The sequence below is a fragment of the Schistocerca americana genome, chromosome X (genome assembly GCF_021461395.2).
Source record: "Schistocerca americana isolate TAMUIC-IGC-003095 chromosome X, iqSchAmer2.1, whole genome shotgun sequence".
Lineage (NCBI taxonomy): Eukaryota > Metazoa > Arthropoda > Insecta > Orthoptera > Acrididae > Schistocerca > Schistocerca americana.
The window spans coordinates 290,698,801-290,720,742 of NC_060130.1; the positions used below are offsets into that span (position 1 = coordinate 290,698,801).

Here is a 21,942-nt window from a genome sequence, read left to right on the forward strand (position 1 = left end):
TGGAAACTTTGCCTCAAAGCTGTCAACTTGACAAAAAATGTATTTTATGACATTAGTGGCAGTATGACTTAGAACAAATATTTTTGAATCTGATCAAGTAATTATGTAAAATTGTGTAAAATGCTACAGGGTGTAAGAATAAAAATATAATACAAGGAAATTTTGTAGATGCTTTGATGACTATAGCTTAAGAATACAGAATTTGTTAACACAGACCAGTAGCGATGACTGTCAACAGAATTGCAACTTTTAACAATAGCACAGCAATGATATAATTTCAGTTAAAGAAATACACATGCTGTTGAAGATGAGTTCTGTAAAATGTCACAGGGGATATGTTACGGCATGCTGTTGAAACTTAATACATGTAACAAATTGGTGGCCAACCAGGGAAACAGACACTGATTAACAAGCCACAACGTATAATGTACATAAAAACAAGCAATGTGTCACACACACAAATCAAGATGTAAAACATATCCTTTGAATTTAGTAAGCAATTGGATCATAATTTTGACTTTTAGCCCTTCAACTGACGTGTAGGAACTAACTCGTCATGCTCTGCTGTTCCCCGATGCTGTGGATGTTTTTAAACATGGCCCCTCAGTTTTCCTTAAGTGCTCCTGACATGTTCACACATCCAGTTTTGCTGACCCTTTCACTGCTGTGGACAAGTGAATAAAGCAAGTTCGAGTATTTATCATACAACATAGGTGCCTCTTTGCATGCTATTATTTGCAGGAAATCTTGTTTCGATATCTTCAACCATTCATGAAATATGATGATTGTTATTATCACATGCTTCCTGATGCACAGGGACAGAAATGGGAGAATGACACATGACCGTCCACCTGATATAAAAACTAATAAATTGAGAATTAAATATCACTCTGCTCTCAATTTTAAATAAAATTTTTAAAAAATCTTATTTACATTTCACAACCAGCAATGTATGGGGGCTAAAATCAACCATACACAAAGTTTATGTGATGTGTTTTTACCTATGCAAACTCTTTAAAATTTTGTGCAAAGCTTTACTTAATTTTCTGCAGCACACTAACTATGATGAATAGTGAAAAGAAATTCAGTCTTTTATTGAACAAAGACATCAGACAGGACGAAGTGCAAAACTAAAATTTTTTCATGTTATAGTTTTCTTAAAATTGGATGATAAGTATTTCATCTCTCAGCACAGGTAGCAGCATCAGGCAAGCAGAGTAGCAACAACAAATGCACTATAAACACAGAATATAGAAAGGACACCTGTAGCAGCAAAAGGGTTAATCTAACCATAGATATGACTCGTGGAAAAATGTTAATTGTGACATATACTCCACTCAGAGTAAAAATCATGTGTAGATGGAAAAAGCAAGTATTCTGCTTCAGCACCAGTGAACTGGTAGCACAAAATTTAACAAATAGTAGAAAGGCAATGAACATAAACATATCACACCTCCCACCTCACTGCGATTCTGTTTATTGATTGTCACTGCGATTCTGTTTATTGATTGTTACAAGGTACATAGAGTAGCAAGCTTTTATACAGCCCACAGAACAAGAACAAACAAAATGTCAAATAGTTGCGCTAATTTCCAGTCACCAAAAACAGCATGTTTTAGATGTGGCAATATAGTGACCCAGAAGATTCAGTTTATTTAATCTGATTTCAAGGAGGGGATTTGAGATAGGAGTATGTGGGAATTATATACTTCAACAATTTTCTATAATTTATGAGAAAACAAACGACTCTGTGGTTGGGGCATATGCAGCTGTGGCAGTACATTTTAAAGGAAGAACTCTGAGTCAAGCTACAGCTGTTTGCAATTTTATTAAGGCACAACCAGTTTCATGGCTAATAGCCACTAAACTGCTAGTGGCTTAACAGAATTGGGTCAAGATACAGCTGTTTGCAGAGTTCTTGCTATGAAATGTACAATTTATGAGTGAAAAATAAAAATCCTGAGGACCTATATGTATGTCTTAAGCTCTTTTCAGACTGAATATGCATTCATCTCAACTTCTATGGAATGGCATGGATTACCTGGACAAAAGTTTTGATGTTGTCAAGAAGGCGGCATCATCTGACTTACCTACTGGAGCATGAATGTCTACAACATGTCTGACACTGATGTATTCTTGCTGTACTTTTCTATGTTTTTGAGACACATTGCAAATGTAGCATGAGGGCTTTAGATTCTTTCTGTGTGAGTTCTCTCTTAAAAGTGATCTTACAATATATGGATGAAGAAAAGATCAAGACATGAACAGTAATTCTGAAAAGATTTTGAATTATTTCAACAGTAAAACAGTTTCATTAAAAGAAACAGTTTCCCTAACATCTGTTGGCAATTTGAAAGAAATCAAGACACAAAGAATAAGGAAAAAGTCAATTCGTATTCTGTTTGACTACTGTTCTGCTAGTACGTAAAAACGTAGAGGTTTTTGAAATGTGTGAATGGCACTCTCTATTCCTTCAAATTTCAACAGTATGTAGGTTTACCATATGATCTTTGTCACGATGATCCATTATGATTTTGCTTTGGTTATTGTTAATTTCGAGTACCAATTACATAGTTCCTTAATGCTGAGACTATATGCCTGCATTCCGTAGGTATATGATTCTTCATAGTGTCACATCTTTTCAATAGTAGCATGACAAGAACGACCTTGCATGATGTTCACATTCCATTTATAGTGAAGACACCTCCATTGAGAGGAATATTCATTTCATAATATACAATGTGAATTGGCCATTGAGATGGCATTTAAACCAAGATGATAAAAAATCTACTAACCAAAACTTCCCAGACTGCTAATTTTTATAAGATATTTGTATCTATTTTACAGACCAGCTTTAATTTTGGAAAATGTCTGCAATAAATACCATTAGAGCCTTCTTTACTTTTGACATTCTCATTGTCCACTTAATTTCAGGGTCCTATATGCTGCTATTGGTTGCGTTTTACATACTTCAAAATATTTCAATTTCTGCTATCCTCGTCACACAGATTTTAGTTTCTATCTCCGACTAACCATCACAAATGAATATAGACTTTTTCTCATTGTAATATTACTTTTAGACATCTCAGTTTTATGAAAAATTGTACAAACGTTCTCAAATGTCTGTATCTACGAAGCAAACAAAAATTTACTACTAATACTTATCGAAGATTGTTAATTCAATCATGCAGGAATTCATTAACTACTACATTCTGCAAAAAGTTGCATCAAATTGTGTGAATTTCTTGACAAAAGTATTATCACAATATTTACACAGACTCTGTAAAACTGACTACCAGCAAACAATACATAATTGTTTTATTTTCCAATTCAATGGAAGCTGAAAGCCAGACTGCAATAAACATTTCAAGATTATAACAAAATCATTCTTTCACATGCTTCATCAACCCCTTCCCCCCTTTTTCTAATATACCATTTGGTCTAATAACTGGTTAAACATTTCATTTGTTTCACTAGGTTTCTGGTGCTGAGAATACTGGTCTGAAGCTTACTTGCTTTACCATTGTTTATCACAGGGACAAGTAAATGTGCAGAACTGTCATTTCAATTTGATGTCAATCCCATGGAGATGGGAACACGGGCATCATGAAAATTACCAGGATGTATTACAATTTCATACACTTATATTCATATTCTTTAATGTACTGACAGTTCTTTGTTATATTTAAACTCCCTACTATCAGAAGAGGGTTTTTAGTTCTTCATATATCATCGTCTATACCACTTGCATTATTACTAGAAACATTTTGTTTAGTAGCTTCCTCTATCAAACTTTTTTTACCAAAGTCATGACACATTTTATCTCCCTCCATTGTTCCTTATTAGATGAAATTCCTTCCTCATAAAATTAGACTATAATTACAAATATTACCACAGTCACTACTCCAAAAATCATTCCACAGTTTAACCCATAAGAAGGTGCAAGAACAACTGCTATTTCACTATGAATAAGATAATTACTTGTGCTTCTTCAGGAAGAAAACATACTGCTGTTAAAACGCATCTTAACTACAAGTTACCTTCTTTACAAGTAGTTTCTTGCTTTTGTATCACTTCTTTATGATTGTTAGTGATAGTGCTCTATTAAATGTTATGTTGAATTCTCACTACAATAATTTAAGTTTCAGGCACTTTTCTTCAGCAACATAATGTTTCAGGGCAACAGATGTGCTAGAGGTGGATAGTAGACGGGTATGTATGCTGAACACATATATGCATGCTAGCAAGTATAAACAATAAAACTAGTGTTTCGGTTGAATTTTCATCCAAAAAATTGCTACACTGCAATTAAAGTTTATCCCTTTTGCTGCTGTGGGTGTGTATACACACCCTGCTACACTGTTCCCCAGGTGTTGTGGATGTGTATAGGTGCAATACTTGGGTCTACCTACAGTGCTATGGATGTCTAAATGCGTCCCGAATTGCCGACCTCTCACTGTTAAAGCCGAGTTACTTCCATATATATTGGTGCATAAAGAGTTTTAAGTATTTATCATACAACACATGCCTCACTGCATGGTTTCACATGCAGAAAACCTAGTTTTGATATTCTGAATCACTTGCGCGATACGACAGTTACTATGACTACATAATTCATGATGCGCAAGGACACGAATGGGTATGTCACGCACGACTGTCCTTCGGATATAAAACCCAATAAGTCAATAACGTAATGAGGTTTTGTTCTACTCTCAATTTTAAATAAAATTTAGATATCTACATTTCATTCATTGCAATGTATGAGGTAAAATCAACCATATTTTTACACCTACAAAAACCTTTAAAATTTTGCAGGATGTTTCACCTAATCTTATGTAGCACAGTAACTATGATGGGTAATGACAAGAAATTCAGACCTTTATGGAGTGAAGATATCAGACTGTAAGATGTGCAAAAATCAATTTTTTCATCAATTAGTTTTCAAAAAATTGGATGATAAATATGTCATATCGGTTGGAGTGCTGTCTCTCAGCACAGGCATGAGCCTTTGGCAAGCAGTACAGGCCTAACAAAAGCAGCCTCAGCACAGAATGCAAAGAGCTCATCAGCAGCAGTGAAAGGGTTAAGGGTTTTCTGCAGAATAATAATTTTGTAAAAGACAGCTATCCATACAGGTGGTTTCTGAAAAATCCACACCTACCATTTTCCCACATACACTGTTCCCATTTTATGAGCCCTTTTGGAGACCATAAAACAATGTCTTACTATATTATGTGTGAATTCAACCTTCTTTCTGAACTCCCCATGGGTCATTTAAACATACTGGTCAGCTACTTATGGCAGATTGCACAGATATTTCCATTTGTTTACTTTTATACGTGTGTATCCCTAGACCCCAATTTCCTGCTATACGGTTACTTAACCCAAGTTTATACCAACAAATGAAATAGCAAAAGCTATGCATTTTGTCACTATCTTGAATCATCACATAAGTCATTAACAGCATGATGAAGCTGGAAACTTTGTTGAATACAAGGACATGTTAAATTAATGAAAGCTTTTAATACAGAGTGATCATCAGGAAACAGGTAATCAATCATCTTTATAATGGATGAGCTTTTAAAATACTTAATTTATGTTTTCCTGGCACTAAACTCCATGAGCCGCATTTTTCGCAACACCACTTTTATAACATTATCATAAACAAGAGAATGATTTCAAAGGCAGACTGAATTTAGATTAATATCCAGCATACAAACACTACACACACAACTTCACTTAGCATATTAGTTGTAAAACTTTAAAAACTCATCATGTTTATTTCCCATCATCACTTTTTTAGTACCATTCAGCCAACTTGGAACTTAACAGTTGGAAATTCAAGAAAACCATAACACACACAGGATTTCTCACTAAAACCATAAAACACAGGAATCCTTTAAGTGATGTTTTGATGATATAACCACACACGTATAGGCACACTAATTATGTCTAATACTTATAATTGCAAAAAACAAAATTCCACTGCTACTCTAAAATTCGTTTTGCTTATAGGTACATATTTTGTACTGCCACAAATAATTGTCAGATAGCTTTTGTATGATAATGAAAGAGACACTGCTTCACAACCTATCTACATATTGAAAATATGAAAGTCACGATCATAGCACAAGATACAACTAACTATTTATGGATACTAATCTATAAAATTTGTACATTTTTACTGGAAGGCAGAACACTGTAAAATATATTACTACAGAACATTTCCAATATTACTTACAAATACTCAAACATACTCGTGCAGCTGCAATTTCACTTCTAAGAACGTTTCTACTCAAGCATGCACCCCTATGATTTCTAGACTGGACACCACAGAGGCCTCTGAATAAAGTTGCACAACTTTACTGTAAAACTATTCAGTAGACATGTGTAAATACTGTCAGTTTCACTATTTACAAAAATCATTTGAAAGGAAAAATCTTACAACTATTCATATAAATTGTAAATTGTTCAGCCACGAGAATGTAATTTCCCTGGCCAGTAAACCTTGCTCATAGTATATGTTGCACCAAAACACATTTACATCAATATGTTTTAAAAAAGTAACATTTATGTCACATTTAAAAATAAAAAATATATGTATATAAAACTATGTACATCTGATGTACTTTTAGTACAACTTTGTCCAATAAAGATTATACTCACCTGCCATTAAAGAGGCTGTAAATTCTCTTATAACACCAGAATTATCACACAGTTGCTCAGAATTGGATTCTCAACATTATTAAATACCTTACAAAAAAGCAAATGCTGCAACATTGTAACTGAATATTTTAAGAGCACGATTTAACATACCTAAGAGAATAATAAACAAAAATATATGTTTGTAAAACACATCACATTGTATGTGCTACTGTTGTTATAAATATGTATTCAGTGCTGTACAAGTATCAAAACTTCACAATTTGTGTCAGACCTACAAGATAGTAACACTGGCATGGGAAACATTACAGTATGACACTATGAAACTGTTCTCTTCATGGGTTTTCAAGTTTGACTAATGCAGCTGAAGCAGTCCTCAGGAATTGTGGTTCCTTCTGCCTCGAGGAGCCACTATCAGATAGCTGCCGGTAAATGTAGTTACCTTGGACAGTGCTACGACTTCGTTTTGGTGAAGGTGCAATCTCGATATTATCAGGTGCTATTGTAATTCCAATATTTAATTTGTCATCGCGTTCAAATTCTTCATACATTCCTTCGGCTACCTGTAACCAATGTCACTTGTATGAAACTAAATACAAATGATTATCTTACTTACTATGAGAAAAATTAAACTTAATAGGTTACCTAGATGGAATGAATACATCAAAGCAAAATTCTACTGAGTAAACAACAATATTGTGAAACGGAACTGCTGGCCAATATTTCCCATCAGGAGGTGAGATGCTCAATATTATACACAGATACATATATAAGTAGAAGTGTCAACACTATCCTAGCTTCGGAACTATTAGTTCTTTCCACAGGGAGTGGAGTGGGATATGTTGCGGTATGTTTAAAATGGAGGTCAGGTCACTCAGACCCCAAGGATAAAAAAATCCACATGCAGTGAAGATGAAGGTAACTAATTAGTGTCCAAAGCCATGACAATGTTCCACCTTCACTTTTTTAATGTTTCTACCTGAAGTACTAGACATTTGACTTCTATATGGAATGACTACATCTTCATGGACATGTAGCATGTTTTGAATAATACATGAAATATCTAGTATGAATACATTTAGAAAAACTCTTCAGAAAATATGATGAGAGAGGACACATGCAGCTGTTGTACAATGGGCACTAAGATTGTTTTAAGACTTACTTTACTTATCTTTAGAAACACATGTCTTCACACCTTCCTAAAGTACATGCACTTTGCATACGTTGATGAAAATCTTTGTGTTACACTTATTTCACGTCTTTTTCAGCACTAGTCTTATGCACAAACAGCTACTTTGGAGAGACAAATAAGATGGTCGGAAATGATTTCAGGAAAAGGAAGAAATCACAGAGCTTGACAGGAAATATCAGAACCAGAGATTTAGATTTTTCTGGACAGTGAGTTAGTTTCTTATCATCATTCTTGGTGCATTCAAAAAAGACTGGACGATAAACTCCTAAGTACAAATCTGAAGTTGCAATCTTGCCTTCTTCAACAACAACAAAAACAGTAAATTGACCACTGGAAGCCAAACCTGACACTAAAGTTACTGACTTATTGACTACCCTGCCTAAAAAAACTGACTTTCTGATTTGGACACAATAAAATGACTAACCACCGACTCACATTTATCACTATGAATGAACAAGGAGCAGGATTTTTCTTTTTTAAATCTGGCCTCCACTAACCTTGATGCCAGTCATCTCACACTTATTTATTATTTTAATTGTAATCAACATATAAAACTATTACAATATTACATACAATAATAATGAGAATTAATAAGAGAAATCATTGCACTTTATTATAGTAATACTGACATGTTTCTATTCAGCACAAATAGATCAAAAACTAGAAAATGCTTTAAAGTGAAGCTGCACAGTACCATTTTCAGAGTAATACAAAAAGTTTACAACTTTTAATTTCTAAATGTACTGTAGAACATCATCTAGCTTTCTTTACAAAATTAGGTCCTTTCCTATGTTTTTAATTTTCTTGACTCCCTCACTTTTGTAACAATCTCCAACACTGCTTGGGACTTACTTCTTTGAAGCATTTGTCTACATCATCCAATAATCCATCAACAATCGATCTTTTGTCTTATCTTCGTCTTTCATTTCCTTCAGTGCCTGCTCACCATGTTCAGTATTTACTTTTTTCTTTTTAAAACTTGTTTTTCATACTTGCTTGCTATGATTTCGCTCTTCCCTGTCTTTGTTTTTTTCAGTCACTATTTTGTCATCTTCACAGTAATGTTTGCATCCGACATGTTTGTGAATTGAAGTAGTTGACAAATGATAATTAGAAAGTGAGACTTCCCTCAAAAACATTCACCAAAACATCTCTAACAGTCAAATGAGCCTACAATGTTCTTTCTCATAGTGGCATCTTCACTCAAGACATTCCCCAACATGGGAATCTTTTCTACAACCGCACTGCTACGCGAAAGATCAAGTGCAGCATTCATAATCTTCATAACAGTAGGGTCGGTCTCTCTCTCTCTCTCTCTCTCTCTCTCTCTCTCTCTCTCTCTCTCTCTCTCTCTCTCCCTCCCCAGAGGATCAGTAGCAGCTGGAGATATCAGGAGCTGGGTGTTGCACCAAAGTTTTAATGTTGCATTTTTATATGAGATGCTTGCATGGAAGAAAATTCTTTACCTTGGCACCTTATATTTTAAACACCATTAGAATTCATGGTGTACAAAGGTTACAAAATACAATTTTTAACTCCAATTTACAATCCCATAAAACAATGAGAGATATATCTATGATTAAAAATGTTTGTGGCAAAGAGCATGCTGGGAGTTATCGAATATCTAGTAAAACTATAATATTACATGATGAGCTACATTTCTTGTAGACCTAAAATACACCTGTCATTTAAAAGACTAGAAATAAGAGACAAATTATATAAGTACACTTATTTTTACCTCACTTGTACTGAAAATTTGCCCTCCTGCTTTTCACTGATACAAACTAGTAAGTTATCCACTGACTGAAGTCTGGTATCTCAATCACAAGATCGCTTTTCAATGGGAAAGCTAACATTCTTCCATGGCTTATAGATTCGTGTAACAATGATTTTATTTTTCAAAGTTGAAACGCACCTTTCTGTTTTGATCCATACCTATGAGGAAATGTCTTCTCTGGGCTACTGCTTATTATAAACTCTGCTAGACTAACAGCCCCAGAGAGCAGTCTAAATCCTTGTGTTAGTTCATGATGTAGTTTCACCTTATCAAAAAACACACACCTGAACACACTTCATTTAAGATATCTTCAGGAAATTAAGAAAAGTACAAAGGAAACTTTTCTAGAAGAAACAATGATGAAGCTACAAGATGGTCGAGAAACTAAAACCACCTTTAGCCCCAGAAATTATCACATCACACACCACCTTTTCTTCTTTTTTCCACTCAGTCTTGTCCAGTTTCTTTTCCTTCATTAACCAATCAGTAGATTCATTACCACTGGTGATGTCAATTTCTTCTCAGATCTTAATAATATTTATTTTAAATGCTGAAATGGTCTTATGGGCAGAGCACACATTTAATGTCTCTATGCTGCAGCCGACTGAAGAGCGCTTCGACTAATAGCATGACTTTACCAATGGCTTCAAATCAATAATTAAAGCTACAACTGGAAAAAAATTTTATGACCTGGAGCCTGACAAACTGTAGTTTCACTCATCGTAGAGTACCCTTCCAATACGCAAGTCATACACTCAATTGTACCTTTCTTGCAGTCATGAACTGTCTTTACAGATTGAGATTGAAAATTCCACCTACTAGGAAACGATCGAAGCAGATGCTTTCTTACCACCTCATCAAGGATTGCAGTCCGCTGTGGGCTGTTTGAGAAGTAGGCACATATTCGCTGAAAAAAAAAATTATGTTGCGGTTGATTGATACCACTTTGCTCATTATAAGATTAACTTGATGGGTGTAGCATCGAACATATTCTGCATTAGGATAGAATCTTTTCACAAAAGATAGTGAATCAGCAATAAGGGATGCCCCACCTATGCAGATAATTTTTGGGGTGTTTCATTTATTTTTTGTTTGTATAATTCTTCTAGCAAACCTCCAGCTAGAATGCAGACACTGTATTGGGGAGTGTTTTTATTTGTGGCTGCATAACATAATGGTAGAGGCTGGATCTGAACTGCCAGTGCCAACCACAGCCAACAATTGTGCTGTAGGCACTACCAAATGATTTGTGTACTCCAATTTGCTTTGTATTGTGAATTGCTTGTTCTCTTCTTCTTTTGAAATGGATGAAGAGACTAATACTGGTGGGTAAAGGGATTTGAATGCGACTCTCGTCACAACAAAAGAAATCAGTGATCCCTATGACCGTTATGCCAGTTCTACTTTCATGGACGCAAAGAATGCGGTTGTAGGATGGCAACCCTTCAAGAGGGAATTATTCCCCTGCACCACTTCTCAATCCTCAGGCAGTCTAAGTTCTCATTTGTTTACAGTCGCGGTCGATTGCAACAGTATACTGTTCGCATAATAACATTAGTGTCATGTTTGGAAAGGTAGACAAACTCCAGAACCCTACTGGTTTACCTCTCAATGTGTCACAGTTACAACTGCCATCTGTAATACATTTGATATATTTCTAGTTTCATCTGCTATAACAGCTAAAAATTTGAATTCCCTAGTTTGCTAGGAAATTTCTTCATGACGTAACTCCAACATAATTTGCAAAAACCATTTTGAGATGTTTTACATGTTCCTTTGAGAACAGTTGCCTTATCCTAGTGCTGTATCCAATTCAGCATTAATTTTAATCAGTCCAGTCCTCTAAAAACACATCAGGGTTTGATGACTGTTCAGTTTCATCACGACCCCTTACGGGCAATCAAAGGAACCACAGAAACACAATTTATTAAAATAATCATCACATACACATTACGCCAAAGTCCTTCGTTACACTCCAAGATTTTTCTTCCATATGCACTATCCAACTGTACATCTACACTGACAGTTCCAAAAAGTGCCAGTCTTAAACAATTTCGTATGTGAACAGCTTAAGATTCATGCTTATTCACTTTGGTACTCAAGATTATTTATGGCTGCAACTTTGAATTTCGTCCACGAGGGTTCCCCACCAAACAGCATGCATGGGATGCAGAATAATGCATTTTTAACTTTACGACCACATAACCAATCACTGCTTTTATAAATGTCCGACTAAATGTTCTCTTAAACTGCTGATTTCCAGCATTAATATTTCGCACAATATTTAAAATGATAATGGAATTACTGGTCTCTTTCTTGCAAGCTTCTCCTCATCAGTTAGATGGAAAAAGTCTATACCTTAGAAATTATTTACATTATTCATTTTCACTCACACTTCACAACCTAGAAACTGTGAGACGAGCTAGTTCTCACTGTTAAGAATGTATCGGATACAGATACTCATAGAAAACTGCGGAATCCAGAGTCAAAACAATCACAATGAACCACCACAACATCTATGCACAAGGGTCTCATAAATAATACTCACAGATGTGGATTAGATTAGATTAGATTTACTTTCATTCCAATTGATCCGTAGTGAGGAGGTCCTCCAGGATGTGGAACATGTCAGAAAAACAACAATACATGACAAATATTTAAACTAAAACAAATAAGCTAATGTACCATTCCACAGGTCCCAAGTGGAATGATCGTCATTTTTTAATGAACACTAAGAGTCATTTTACAAATACTATTGCACTGAATTTAAAATTGTACCAGCAATCGCAATAATCTAGTCACCTTACCAAATGTCACAATCTTGGCATTAAATCTAAGCTCTATTTTCGATTGACAAAAATATAAAAGGGCCATTCCATTCCACATTGTCTAATTTCGGAAAAATTTCCTGCATGACCATTACGGATTTTGTTAAAACTTATGGTTCCAATGAACATCACTAAAGTTTTACTTTTGCCAATTCAATACTTCTGGAGATTCAGTCATTTGTTTGACCCCATAGTGCAGTTACCAACAGTGCATCCATGAATTTTCGGTAACTTTCAGACGTAATATGGCCAGCAATATTTTCTAAAAAGAAACAAAACTAGGCCATCTCATACACCTTTTCACTCTCTCTTATGCGAAATAGAAATAATAATAATAATAATAATAATAATAATAATAATAATAATTCCTGATCAATTATAATATGGATCATTTGATGCAAAGTCAGCTGACAAAAACAGATGCTTAAAACAATGTGAAGTTTATCTTTCTCTATTTCCGAAAGTAATTGGAGTATAAACATGAAACTTTGCATGTATGAACTTACCAATATAAGGTCTTAGAACATAAAACTACATTCTCCAATTGCTTCCCAATAGTTTAAAAATTAAGAGCAAACTGGATGATTTTCTAAAAATGTCAGAAACAGCCATTTTTGGTCCACTTTTGCAAAAATAAATCTTCGGGAAACACTTTTAAACCATTTTCATTAGAAAGACCATGTTCTAAAACACCTAAAAACTAGATCTGATTTTGCAATGCAAGCATATAAAGCTCTAAAGAACAGCAAGATGGAAGTTATTGAAAATGGGCCCACTTATGTTCTAGAATTGTTCAGTACTCTCTGTGGAAGGTAACATCAGAAGTCCTCATGACTAGGAAATGAGGTTGAGTGAGAAAAACTACAAATATAGGTAGTCTGTTTTTTTAGACATCTCTACAAAATTCATTTTGTAAAGAATAAAGTTTGATACAGAAACCAATAAAGAGAATAGTTTTCTCTATTTTTTGTGGCTCTAATAATAATCTGTGGTAGACACATTTGAGAAGTGTAGTTTTGGGTTCTGTCTTATCAAAATTTCTTCCCAAACATTCTCATCAGTGACATCCTCTGGCTGGCAGTAGAGTTTTCCTCATGACATTTTACGGCAAATAAATGAAACCAGTTAAAAATTCACATAGCTTCAAATAAACATAAGCTTAAGACCCTTCTAGAGACCACTTATACCTTTGGCCTGAAGACACCTACAGAAATGTATCATCAGGCTTGTGATTCAGTGTAAAGAAACCCTTATGAGGCTGGGGAACCTGTGATAAGGAAATCCACCTGAGGCTGCTGTTGCACAGCCATCAGGTGTGGCCCCTATTGCAATGGGGACACTGGTTTTCTCATTTTAAATGTGTTTTTACAGCCATGCGCCTTGCACCAAGTTGCCATGTGACTGCTTGCCCCACACACAAATAGAGGCATATGTGTAGGTTGCATGCCTCTTCCTCAACATGTGCATGTGAGCAAGTCCATTCACGCCTGTGTGCACATTGGGCACCTCCACTTCCGTGTGATGCAAGCTACAAATGCACGGCAACTAGCCGCAGGGTGCACAATTGTAAACGCACCTTCAAAGGAACCAACAGTGCTTAAGCCACCATGGACTAGAGCAACAATTTATACATTTTTTCATCAGTACGCTAATGTTGCACTTAAACCGCAAACTACGCTAACACAGAGTTACACACCACCTTAAATTGCAATTAAACTAGCAGATCAATAGCATTACAACAATTAAAAGACATACTAATAATTTTATACAACATGAATCCATTCCAAAAAAAGCCAGGAAGACTGCTATGAATGTCACCAAAATTTACACTACTGTATTTATCCGATTATAAGATGAGGTTTAGCCCAAATTCATAATTAGGAAAATACAGGGTCATCTTATATCCCCAGATTAAACTACTGCTCCTAACTTCAACATTTTTCCCAATACACAGTAGCGTTCAATACAGCATCGACCTCCCTGAACAATAGTGATATTTGAACGACATGTCGCTCGTACAAAAAACACACGAGAAACTATTAACTTGTCACTACAACACTCTATTGCTCTGATTAAAATTTGAAAGTTTTGTAAGTTGCAGGACTTAGCATTAAATTCTATCATCTCACAAACTCTTGCCATATTTGAACAGGTTTACAATAAAAGTTCTCGTACATGTGTGGATATTGTGTACATATATTTATGCTGATTTTTAAGTAAATATAACACTGAAAGGCAAAAACGTTGTCCTTCAAAAAACATTACTTGATTGGGAATCCCATGTCAATAATTTATTTAGTTATGAGATACTGCAATGATTTACCAAGTAAGTTGAAAATGAGAAATTGGATTGCTGTTCATGTGTTATAATACAGGGTAAAAAGGCCACCCGCTTTTTAATCAGCTTTAGAACAAGACGGTGACATGTAGATGAAAGAAGAAGAAAAATTTAATATAGAATTAAGGTTTAAAAAAATGGAATAAATCATATTAAACTGACTGTAATAGTTATTGCGAGAATAAATTACAGTGGCAAGACCCGTCGTGGAGATAGTACCGACTAAATTGTGGGACGAGCAAGAGTTTCAGAATTGGACTAAATCATGATAGCGATGTTTTAATTATGTATTAATTTGTGTTACATAAAACACCCATTGTAGAAGAAAATGCCGGATAATGCCGCACGCGTTTCATAGTTTCTGAAAGTTTAGCAGGCGAACAGTGACACTGCCTTGGCAGAGAACTAAGGTAAGAGGGAAAGTAAGAGGTGAGTGGGTAGCAAATTTCATTGTGCTGCCAACCAAGGGAACCTATACCACATACTATGGCCTTTTATAAATATCTACCAAGTTTAAATCAGTTTGCTTGAATCTATTTGAACCGACTTTAAAACTGGACGAATACCCAATAGTATATATTTCTGCAGGAAACTAAAAATCTGGATGGTGGTCAGTGGCATACTTATGTGTTTCCAGCAGCAATGTTATAGACCTCACTGTAAGATATGGCAGGAATGAAAGCGGGTGTGCCAGCTGCTAGTTCTAGACAGCCCATCGAGCAGTGGGCAGACGATGTGTTGAATGCAAGAAACATTGTAACTGTCTCATGTGAGTAATGAAATGAAATCGGCAGTGTATTCGGCAAAAAACATCTGTGATCTCAAGTCACACCATAACCAGAACTTCAGAAATCACAACATATTCAGAAGAAACAGGAAAATATTTGTGACAACTAAGATACAAATTTCACAGCTGTGCTATTAGGATGATGATGATGATGATGATGATGATGATGATGATGATGATGATTAAAAATATTGATACCACAGATGACACGCTTAGTAAATTCAAAAGGTAGTGAAGATAAAAATAAATGTAAACAATTTCTTTTTTGTTTCTCCTCATACTATCAACATGTTGACAATCAATAAATGGTACAAATTTAGACTAGGTAAAATGTTTATGTTATACTTTGTCAGTAAAGCAGTTTGTAATTTTGATTAGATATAACACATGAAAAATAATTTTTTTTCTCAAGAAGCCTCTTCAAAAAATGGAGGGTCGGCTTGTATTTGGGTAAATACAGTATATGAGATGTGCTGTAGCTGTTACACAAGTTTTACTACCATATTCTCCTCTGTCTCGGTAATGCACAGTTAAAATGTGAAATTTATAACCATTTTCATTCTGTATTAAAGAAGAAAACCAGATCGAAATACGTCATGATGTGTCTTGACACAAAGACCCCCCCCTTTTTAAAAGTTTCCTTGGCATCAATATTTTTGATACTGTCTTCCCCAGAGAGTACTAAACAACTTTAGAACATAATAAAAGTTGTCAGATTTGATTTGAGTAACAGCGGAATACGGGTTCACTTTCAGTGCACCTTCACCTTGTCATCATATTTTAGGGCCTTATACGCTCGCACTGCAAAACCAAATCTACTTTTTAGGTAGTTTAGAACATAGTACTTCTAATTTAAATTGTTTCGAAGAGTTAGAAGCAAATTTTTTTTGGAAACAGTGGGCCAAAAATGGACACTTTTGCCATTTTTTTGAAAAACTGCCAATGATGCCCTGAACTTGTGCACTATTGGAAAACAGTAGGAGAATGAAATTTTGTTTTACAAGACATTGTATTGGTATGTTTATACGTGCAAAGTTTCAGGTTTACCCCGAGACTGCTTCCGGAGATATAAAAAGTTATTCACATTTTTTTGAGTATCTTTTTTTTGTCAACTTTGCTTCAAATGATTCATATTAAAATTGTTCAGGAAATCTTTATTATTTCGCTTAAAAGAGTGCAAAAAGGTGTATGAAATGGCCTGGCTTTGCTTCTTTCAAGAAAATATTGCCTGACATATTACGTCTTCATGAATGCACTGTTCGATAGCTGCGCTATGGGGTCAAATAAATGACTATATCTCCCGAAGCACTGAATTTGCAAGAGTAAAACTTTAGTGATGCTTGTTGCAAACATTTGCAAATTTTCACACAAAATGTCACTAAAATCCGGGATAATCATCTGGGAATGAACCAAAATGCAGTATGCAGGTGAGAAAACATTTCCTCCTAATTTCACGCTCCAAACAAATTTGTGATTAATACAAAATTATTACAACTGCTGCTGAACTATCAACATTGGTAATACTGTGGAATACTGTGGATGGTAGAATGGTCTAGCCTAGTGGCTTGGGTAACAAATTAATGTTGCAGGAGGAGAGAAAGCTGGAACAAGTGTCTTCCGTAAAGTAGTGCTACACTATGTGATCGAAAGTATCCGGACACCCCCAAAAACCATACGTTTTTCACATTAGGTGCACTGTGCTGCCACCTACTGCCAGGTACTCCATATCAGCGACCTCAGTAGTCATTAGACACGTGAGAGAGCAGAATGGGGCACTCTACGAAACTCACGGACTTCAAACATGGTCAGCTGATTGGGTGTCAGTTGTGTCATCCGTCAAAGTTGGAAGCCAGTCCGAGTTTGAGTAACTTTCCAACTTTTAAAGCAACTTGCACTTTTCTTGGAAATAAATGCGCGTCTTCATAAAGTGTCAAGGGTACAGTACCATCACATGACGGCATAACTGACGATAAACAACAGAATGTCACAATGGTAAGCAGTTTCAGTATTCAAGGCAGATTTACGTCACTACTAGTGTTGCATGTGTCACGTGCAATCAGCATGGTGTATACGTGGATGAGGAAAAAAAAATTCCCGGATTTCCCGGTTAAAAATGCACTTTCTCCTGGATGAAAATACACTTTCTCCCGGATGAAAACACACTTTTTCCGTGTTAAGTAACAGTATATCTTTCCTGAGAACTGTAAAACTTATCAATCCTTTCAATGGTTGTGGTTTTATATGCCGGCGTAGAATTTCCCGGCACTTTAGAAAATGAAACTCGGGAAAAAAAACACGTTTTGGAAAGATGTCTGATGTGCAGCAACATGAACACTGCATATTTTCGTATTACGAAACTATAAATACGAATTCCACCAAACACCGCATGTTACTTTCCGAAGGATTGAAATCGAGATTGCGATGCACTTTTGTAAGCCAGTCCTGTCAAGCCGATGGCAGCGGATATTCAGAGTATAGGACATGTGATGTAGTCAGCCAATAGCGACATCACTGTTAAGCAGCGCGAACACACAAATAGGAATAGGTAATGGTTTAAATTAATATACATAGTGTTGCTATAAGAAAAGAAAAGCTTTCATGTATAATGTTGGATTAATAAGCTGCAAGAGAAGCAAAGCTTTCACACATAATGTTGATCTTTTTTGCGGGTGTTACACTTTAAGATACATCACACAAATGTTCCAGTAAAATTTTTAACGACATAAATGTCTGATCTGGGTGCGAAAATATTCTAAATGGTCACCCTCAAAGATTTGATTTTTGAATGAGAGTCAAACGCTCTGTGATTTAACAAATTCATCGGACATTCGCGCACAGAGTTCATCTTCTGTAAAAGGAAATTTACTTTACTTGAAAATAACGCTTTTCAAACATCCATTCGGAATATTTTCCCGCGACCTGTTAGATTTGTTTCAGTAGTTGTACCAGATGACAGGCGTCGCCGCGCTTGCACAGCTACGATGATGCAGGAAGCCCGTATGTTCATACGTGTAAAACATTAAAAGATCTTACATTAGTTCATAAAAGAAACAAGACATACTCCAAGAGCATGGGAATTTTGTGAACTATGCTAAAATGCATAATTCGGCTTAAAGTACACATTCTTAGGTCCAGATTCAAATGAAAATTTCCTTGAAATACCAGTACCGTATTATCTCATGTTTGGTTCTTTATTATAGCATAATACCATACGTGCTAGAAGATTATGGTTTTATACATCGGCGTAGACTTTCCCGGCACTTTAGAAAACAAAACTCAGGGAAAAAGACATGTTTTGGAAAGATCTTTGATGTACAGCAACATGTACGCTGCATATTTTCGTATTACGAAAGTATAAATTTGAATTCCACCAAACACCGCACGTTACTTTCCAAAGCATTGAAATCGAGATTGCGATGGACTTTTGTAATCCACTCATAGCTCATGTCACGTGATCTTGCTAGCCGATGACAGAGGATATTCAGAGCTTAGGACACGTGATGTAGTCAGCCAATAGCAACATCAGTGTTAAGTAGCGCGGACACACAAACAGGAAAAGTTAATGGTTTAAATTAGTATACATAGAGTTGTTACAAGAAAAGCAAAGCTTTCACATATAATATTTGACTCAAAGGTTAATACGCTGCAAGAGAAGCTAAGCTTTCACATATAATGTTGGTCTTTTATGCGCGTATTACACTTTAAGGTATATCACATAAATGCGCCAGTAAAATTTCAATAACGACATAAATGTCAGATCTTCTGGATTCGAAATTCATCTAAGTGACTCGTCATCAAGGAGTTGATTTTTAAGTAAGAGTTGAACATTCTCTGATTTAAGAACTTCATCGTACATTCTCGCTCATAGTTCAACTTGCGTAAAAGGAAATTTACTTTAAATATAGCGCTTCTCAAAGCATTTCACAACATTTTCCTGCAAACTGTTAGAAATAGGTTCGTTTCAGCAGTTGCAAGAGAGTGCCAGATAACAGGCGCCACCGTGCTTGCGCAGCTACGCTGACGTAGGAGGCCCGTATGTCATACGTGTTAAACATTAAAAGATCTTACATTATGCCATAAAAGAAATAAGACATCAGAGGATACTCCAAGAGCATCGGAATTTCGTGACCCATACTAAAATGTGCACATTTAAAGTGCACATTTGTATGTCCAGATTTCCAGTGCAGTAGGCCTTGACCTGATATTAAGCTTTTCAATGTGGTTTTTGGGATGTAAATTTTCTTGGAGTACCAGTACTGTGTTATCTCATGTTTGGTTCTTTATTATGACATAATGCCATACGTGCTATAAGATGAAAATGTGCGCTGGAAATGCTGCAAACAGTTGAAACTAGCCAATAGTGTGGAATTAAACACTTTGTTTCAAATATATTGACTGCCTCAGTGGAAAAGATTAATAAAAGAAAATTTCTTTCAAACCGACAGAAATAACTTCACTGTTCTGCAAAGGAATTAATTCTTGACTGTCAGAAAGATGGAAATAAAATAAAATCTGAAACTAATAATATATTTTAGCCTTCCGTAATTATGTGAATGTATTTTAATTCACTATATAGCTCACAGGCACTGAAAACCATTTTGTTTTCCATTTGACGTGAGAGACGTAAACGAAGAGGTAACAGCGAAACCATTAAATATATAAACACAGGTGGAGACTACCCACTTCCACACTATTACTCAGACTGCTCTGCGCATCAGCCCCGGATCTACGATATTTCCAAACCGGGGCAATACTAGATAGTGGCGCCACATCTTTCTGAAAAGTCTGATGCATAAAACATATGTATTCGAGGAAGTGTAAGAGATGTTATTTGGTCTTCAGTGTGCCAAAGTGCAGTGCCACACCTCTTCACACAGCATTGTTCTATCGCACGTAACTGTATTTCGCTCTGTGGAATTGAAGTGTGTATATTTTGTAATGGATGCCGTCGAACTATATTCAGGACAGTGGACATTAAAATGTCCTGTGGTGCCTCACCTGCTTCCAGTCAGCCGGTTTGACATCCTGCCCTCCTTTTCTTCAGAAAATTTGCATTTTTTATTCCGTATTAGGTAACAACTTGCTGCTTTATGTGACATAAAATTAAATATAGGATACACAAAACCAGTTAAGACAAGCAAGACAGCACACATTTCTTCAATCCTCAGCTCCTAGATTTTTTTTCTCTAATCTTGCTACAGCTTTACATAGCGTGCTTTCCCTTCTGCGAAAGAATCTATTACTTCATCAAAGTTCGTTAAACGTTTTGCTATATGAAAAATTGAATACTGAATCTAATACTGAAAACCTGTTAATACAAATAGGACCCAAGATTGGTGTGGTTTCTCGATCTGATTACATCTCTTTTTGTCACTGTCTGCTAGATAAAACAAAATAGGCTTTTCTAATACTAACAAACACCAAATAAACGAGACTGTTTTGGCACAAATGGTCATTTTTATAACATGACAGAATATAATTCACAAAGTACCAATACCAAATGCCTATTAGACCTACTACAAGCAAAATGCTTGATGTTAGGAAATAGTTTCACATTTCACTTCATTCATATGCTCCAGTTTCTCAAGCACGAGATCGAAAAGTAGTAGTACGAAATTTTTATACAAATTTGGAATTATCATATTCTTCCATAATTTGTGTGATGTTCCCGTTTCTTCTCCTTCCTCATTCTAACAAACAGTCTTGTCATCACTAGTTCTGTAACTATTCCTGCCAATGCTTATTCACTGATTAACTTCACTAACTCTGCCAGAATCATTGGTTTAGTTATCACACGATTGTTCTCCAGTTAGGTGTTATTACATGTTCTTCAACGCGTTTTCCGTGCAATTAATCTCCGGTTAGGCATGGTTACATGTTCATTCAACGAGTTTTCCACGCTACTTCAGAATAGAACTTAAAGCGGCTGCTAGCCGGGGACTGTACAATTGGCCTTTACTAGTCAGAGATCTGGCCAAAAATTTTCTGTCAAAATTTCATTTTCTTGGATACGTCACGAAGATAATATGTAATCTTTCTTACCTGTTATTCCTGTTAGTCGTTTATTTCCACTCTGGTAGTCTGAATCTATGGATTTCGCTAGTAATTAAAATAACGCTCATTCGCAAAACATATCAACCACATAATGAGACAGAGCTTGGCATTCATCAGTTCGGCTTTACTCCGCTCAGCTCGTATAGCCCCTCTTGTCTGCAGGATAGTTTGTTTCTAGATGCGATGAGGATTTCCCTGACAGAGACATCACGTACACTATGCACACATTCATAAAGCAACTTATGATTCATTCAGAAATCAACTTGTTCAAAAATCGAGAGGGATGTGCTTCAAAGTCATATG

At 35.7% G+C, this 21,942-nt stretch overlaps 1 protein-coding gene across 2 annotated transcripts in view; it reads right to left on the reverse strand.

The window, feature by feature from the left end:
• Positions 1 to 5,503: 5,503 nt before the first annotated feature.
• The window catches only part of LOC124555053 (forkhead box protein P2), a 76,065-nt gene continuing 59,626 nt past the window's right edge, over positions 5,504 to 21,942 (reverse strand). For both annotated transcript variants that reach the window (XM_047128827.1, XM_047128826.1), the window contains one exon: positions 5,504 to 7,226. In XM_047128827.1, coding sequence (XP_046984783.1) covers positions 6,999 to 7,226 — 228 coding nt within the window. In that variant the 3' untranslated portion in view covers positions 5,504 to 6,998. The remainder of the gene's footprint in view (positions 7,227 to 21,942) is intronic.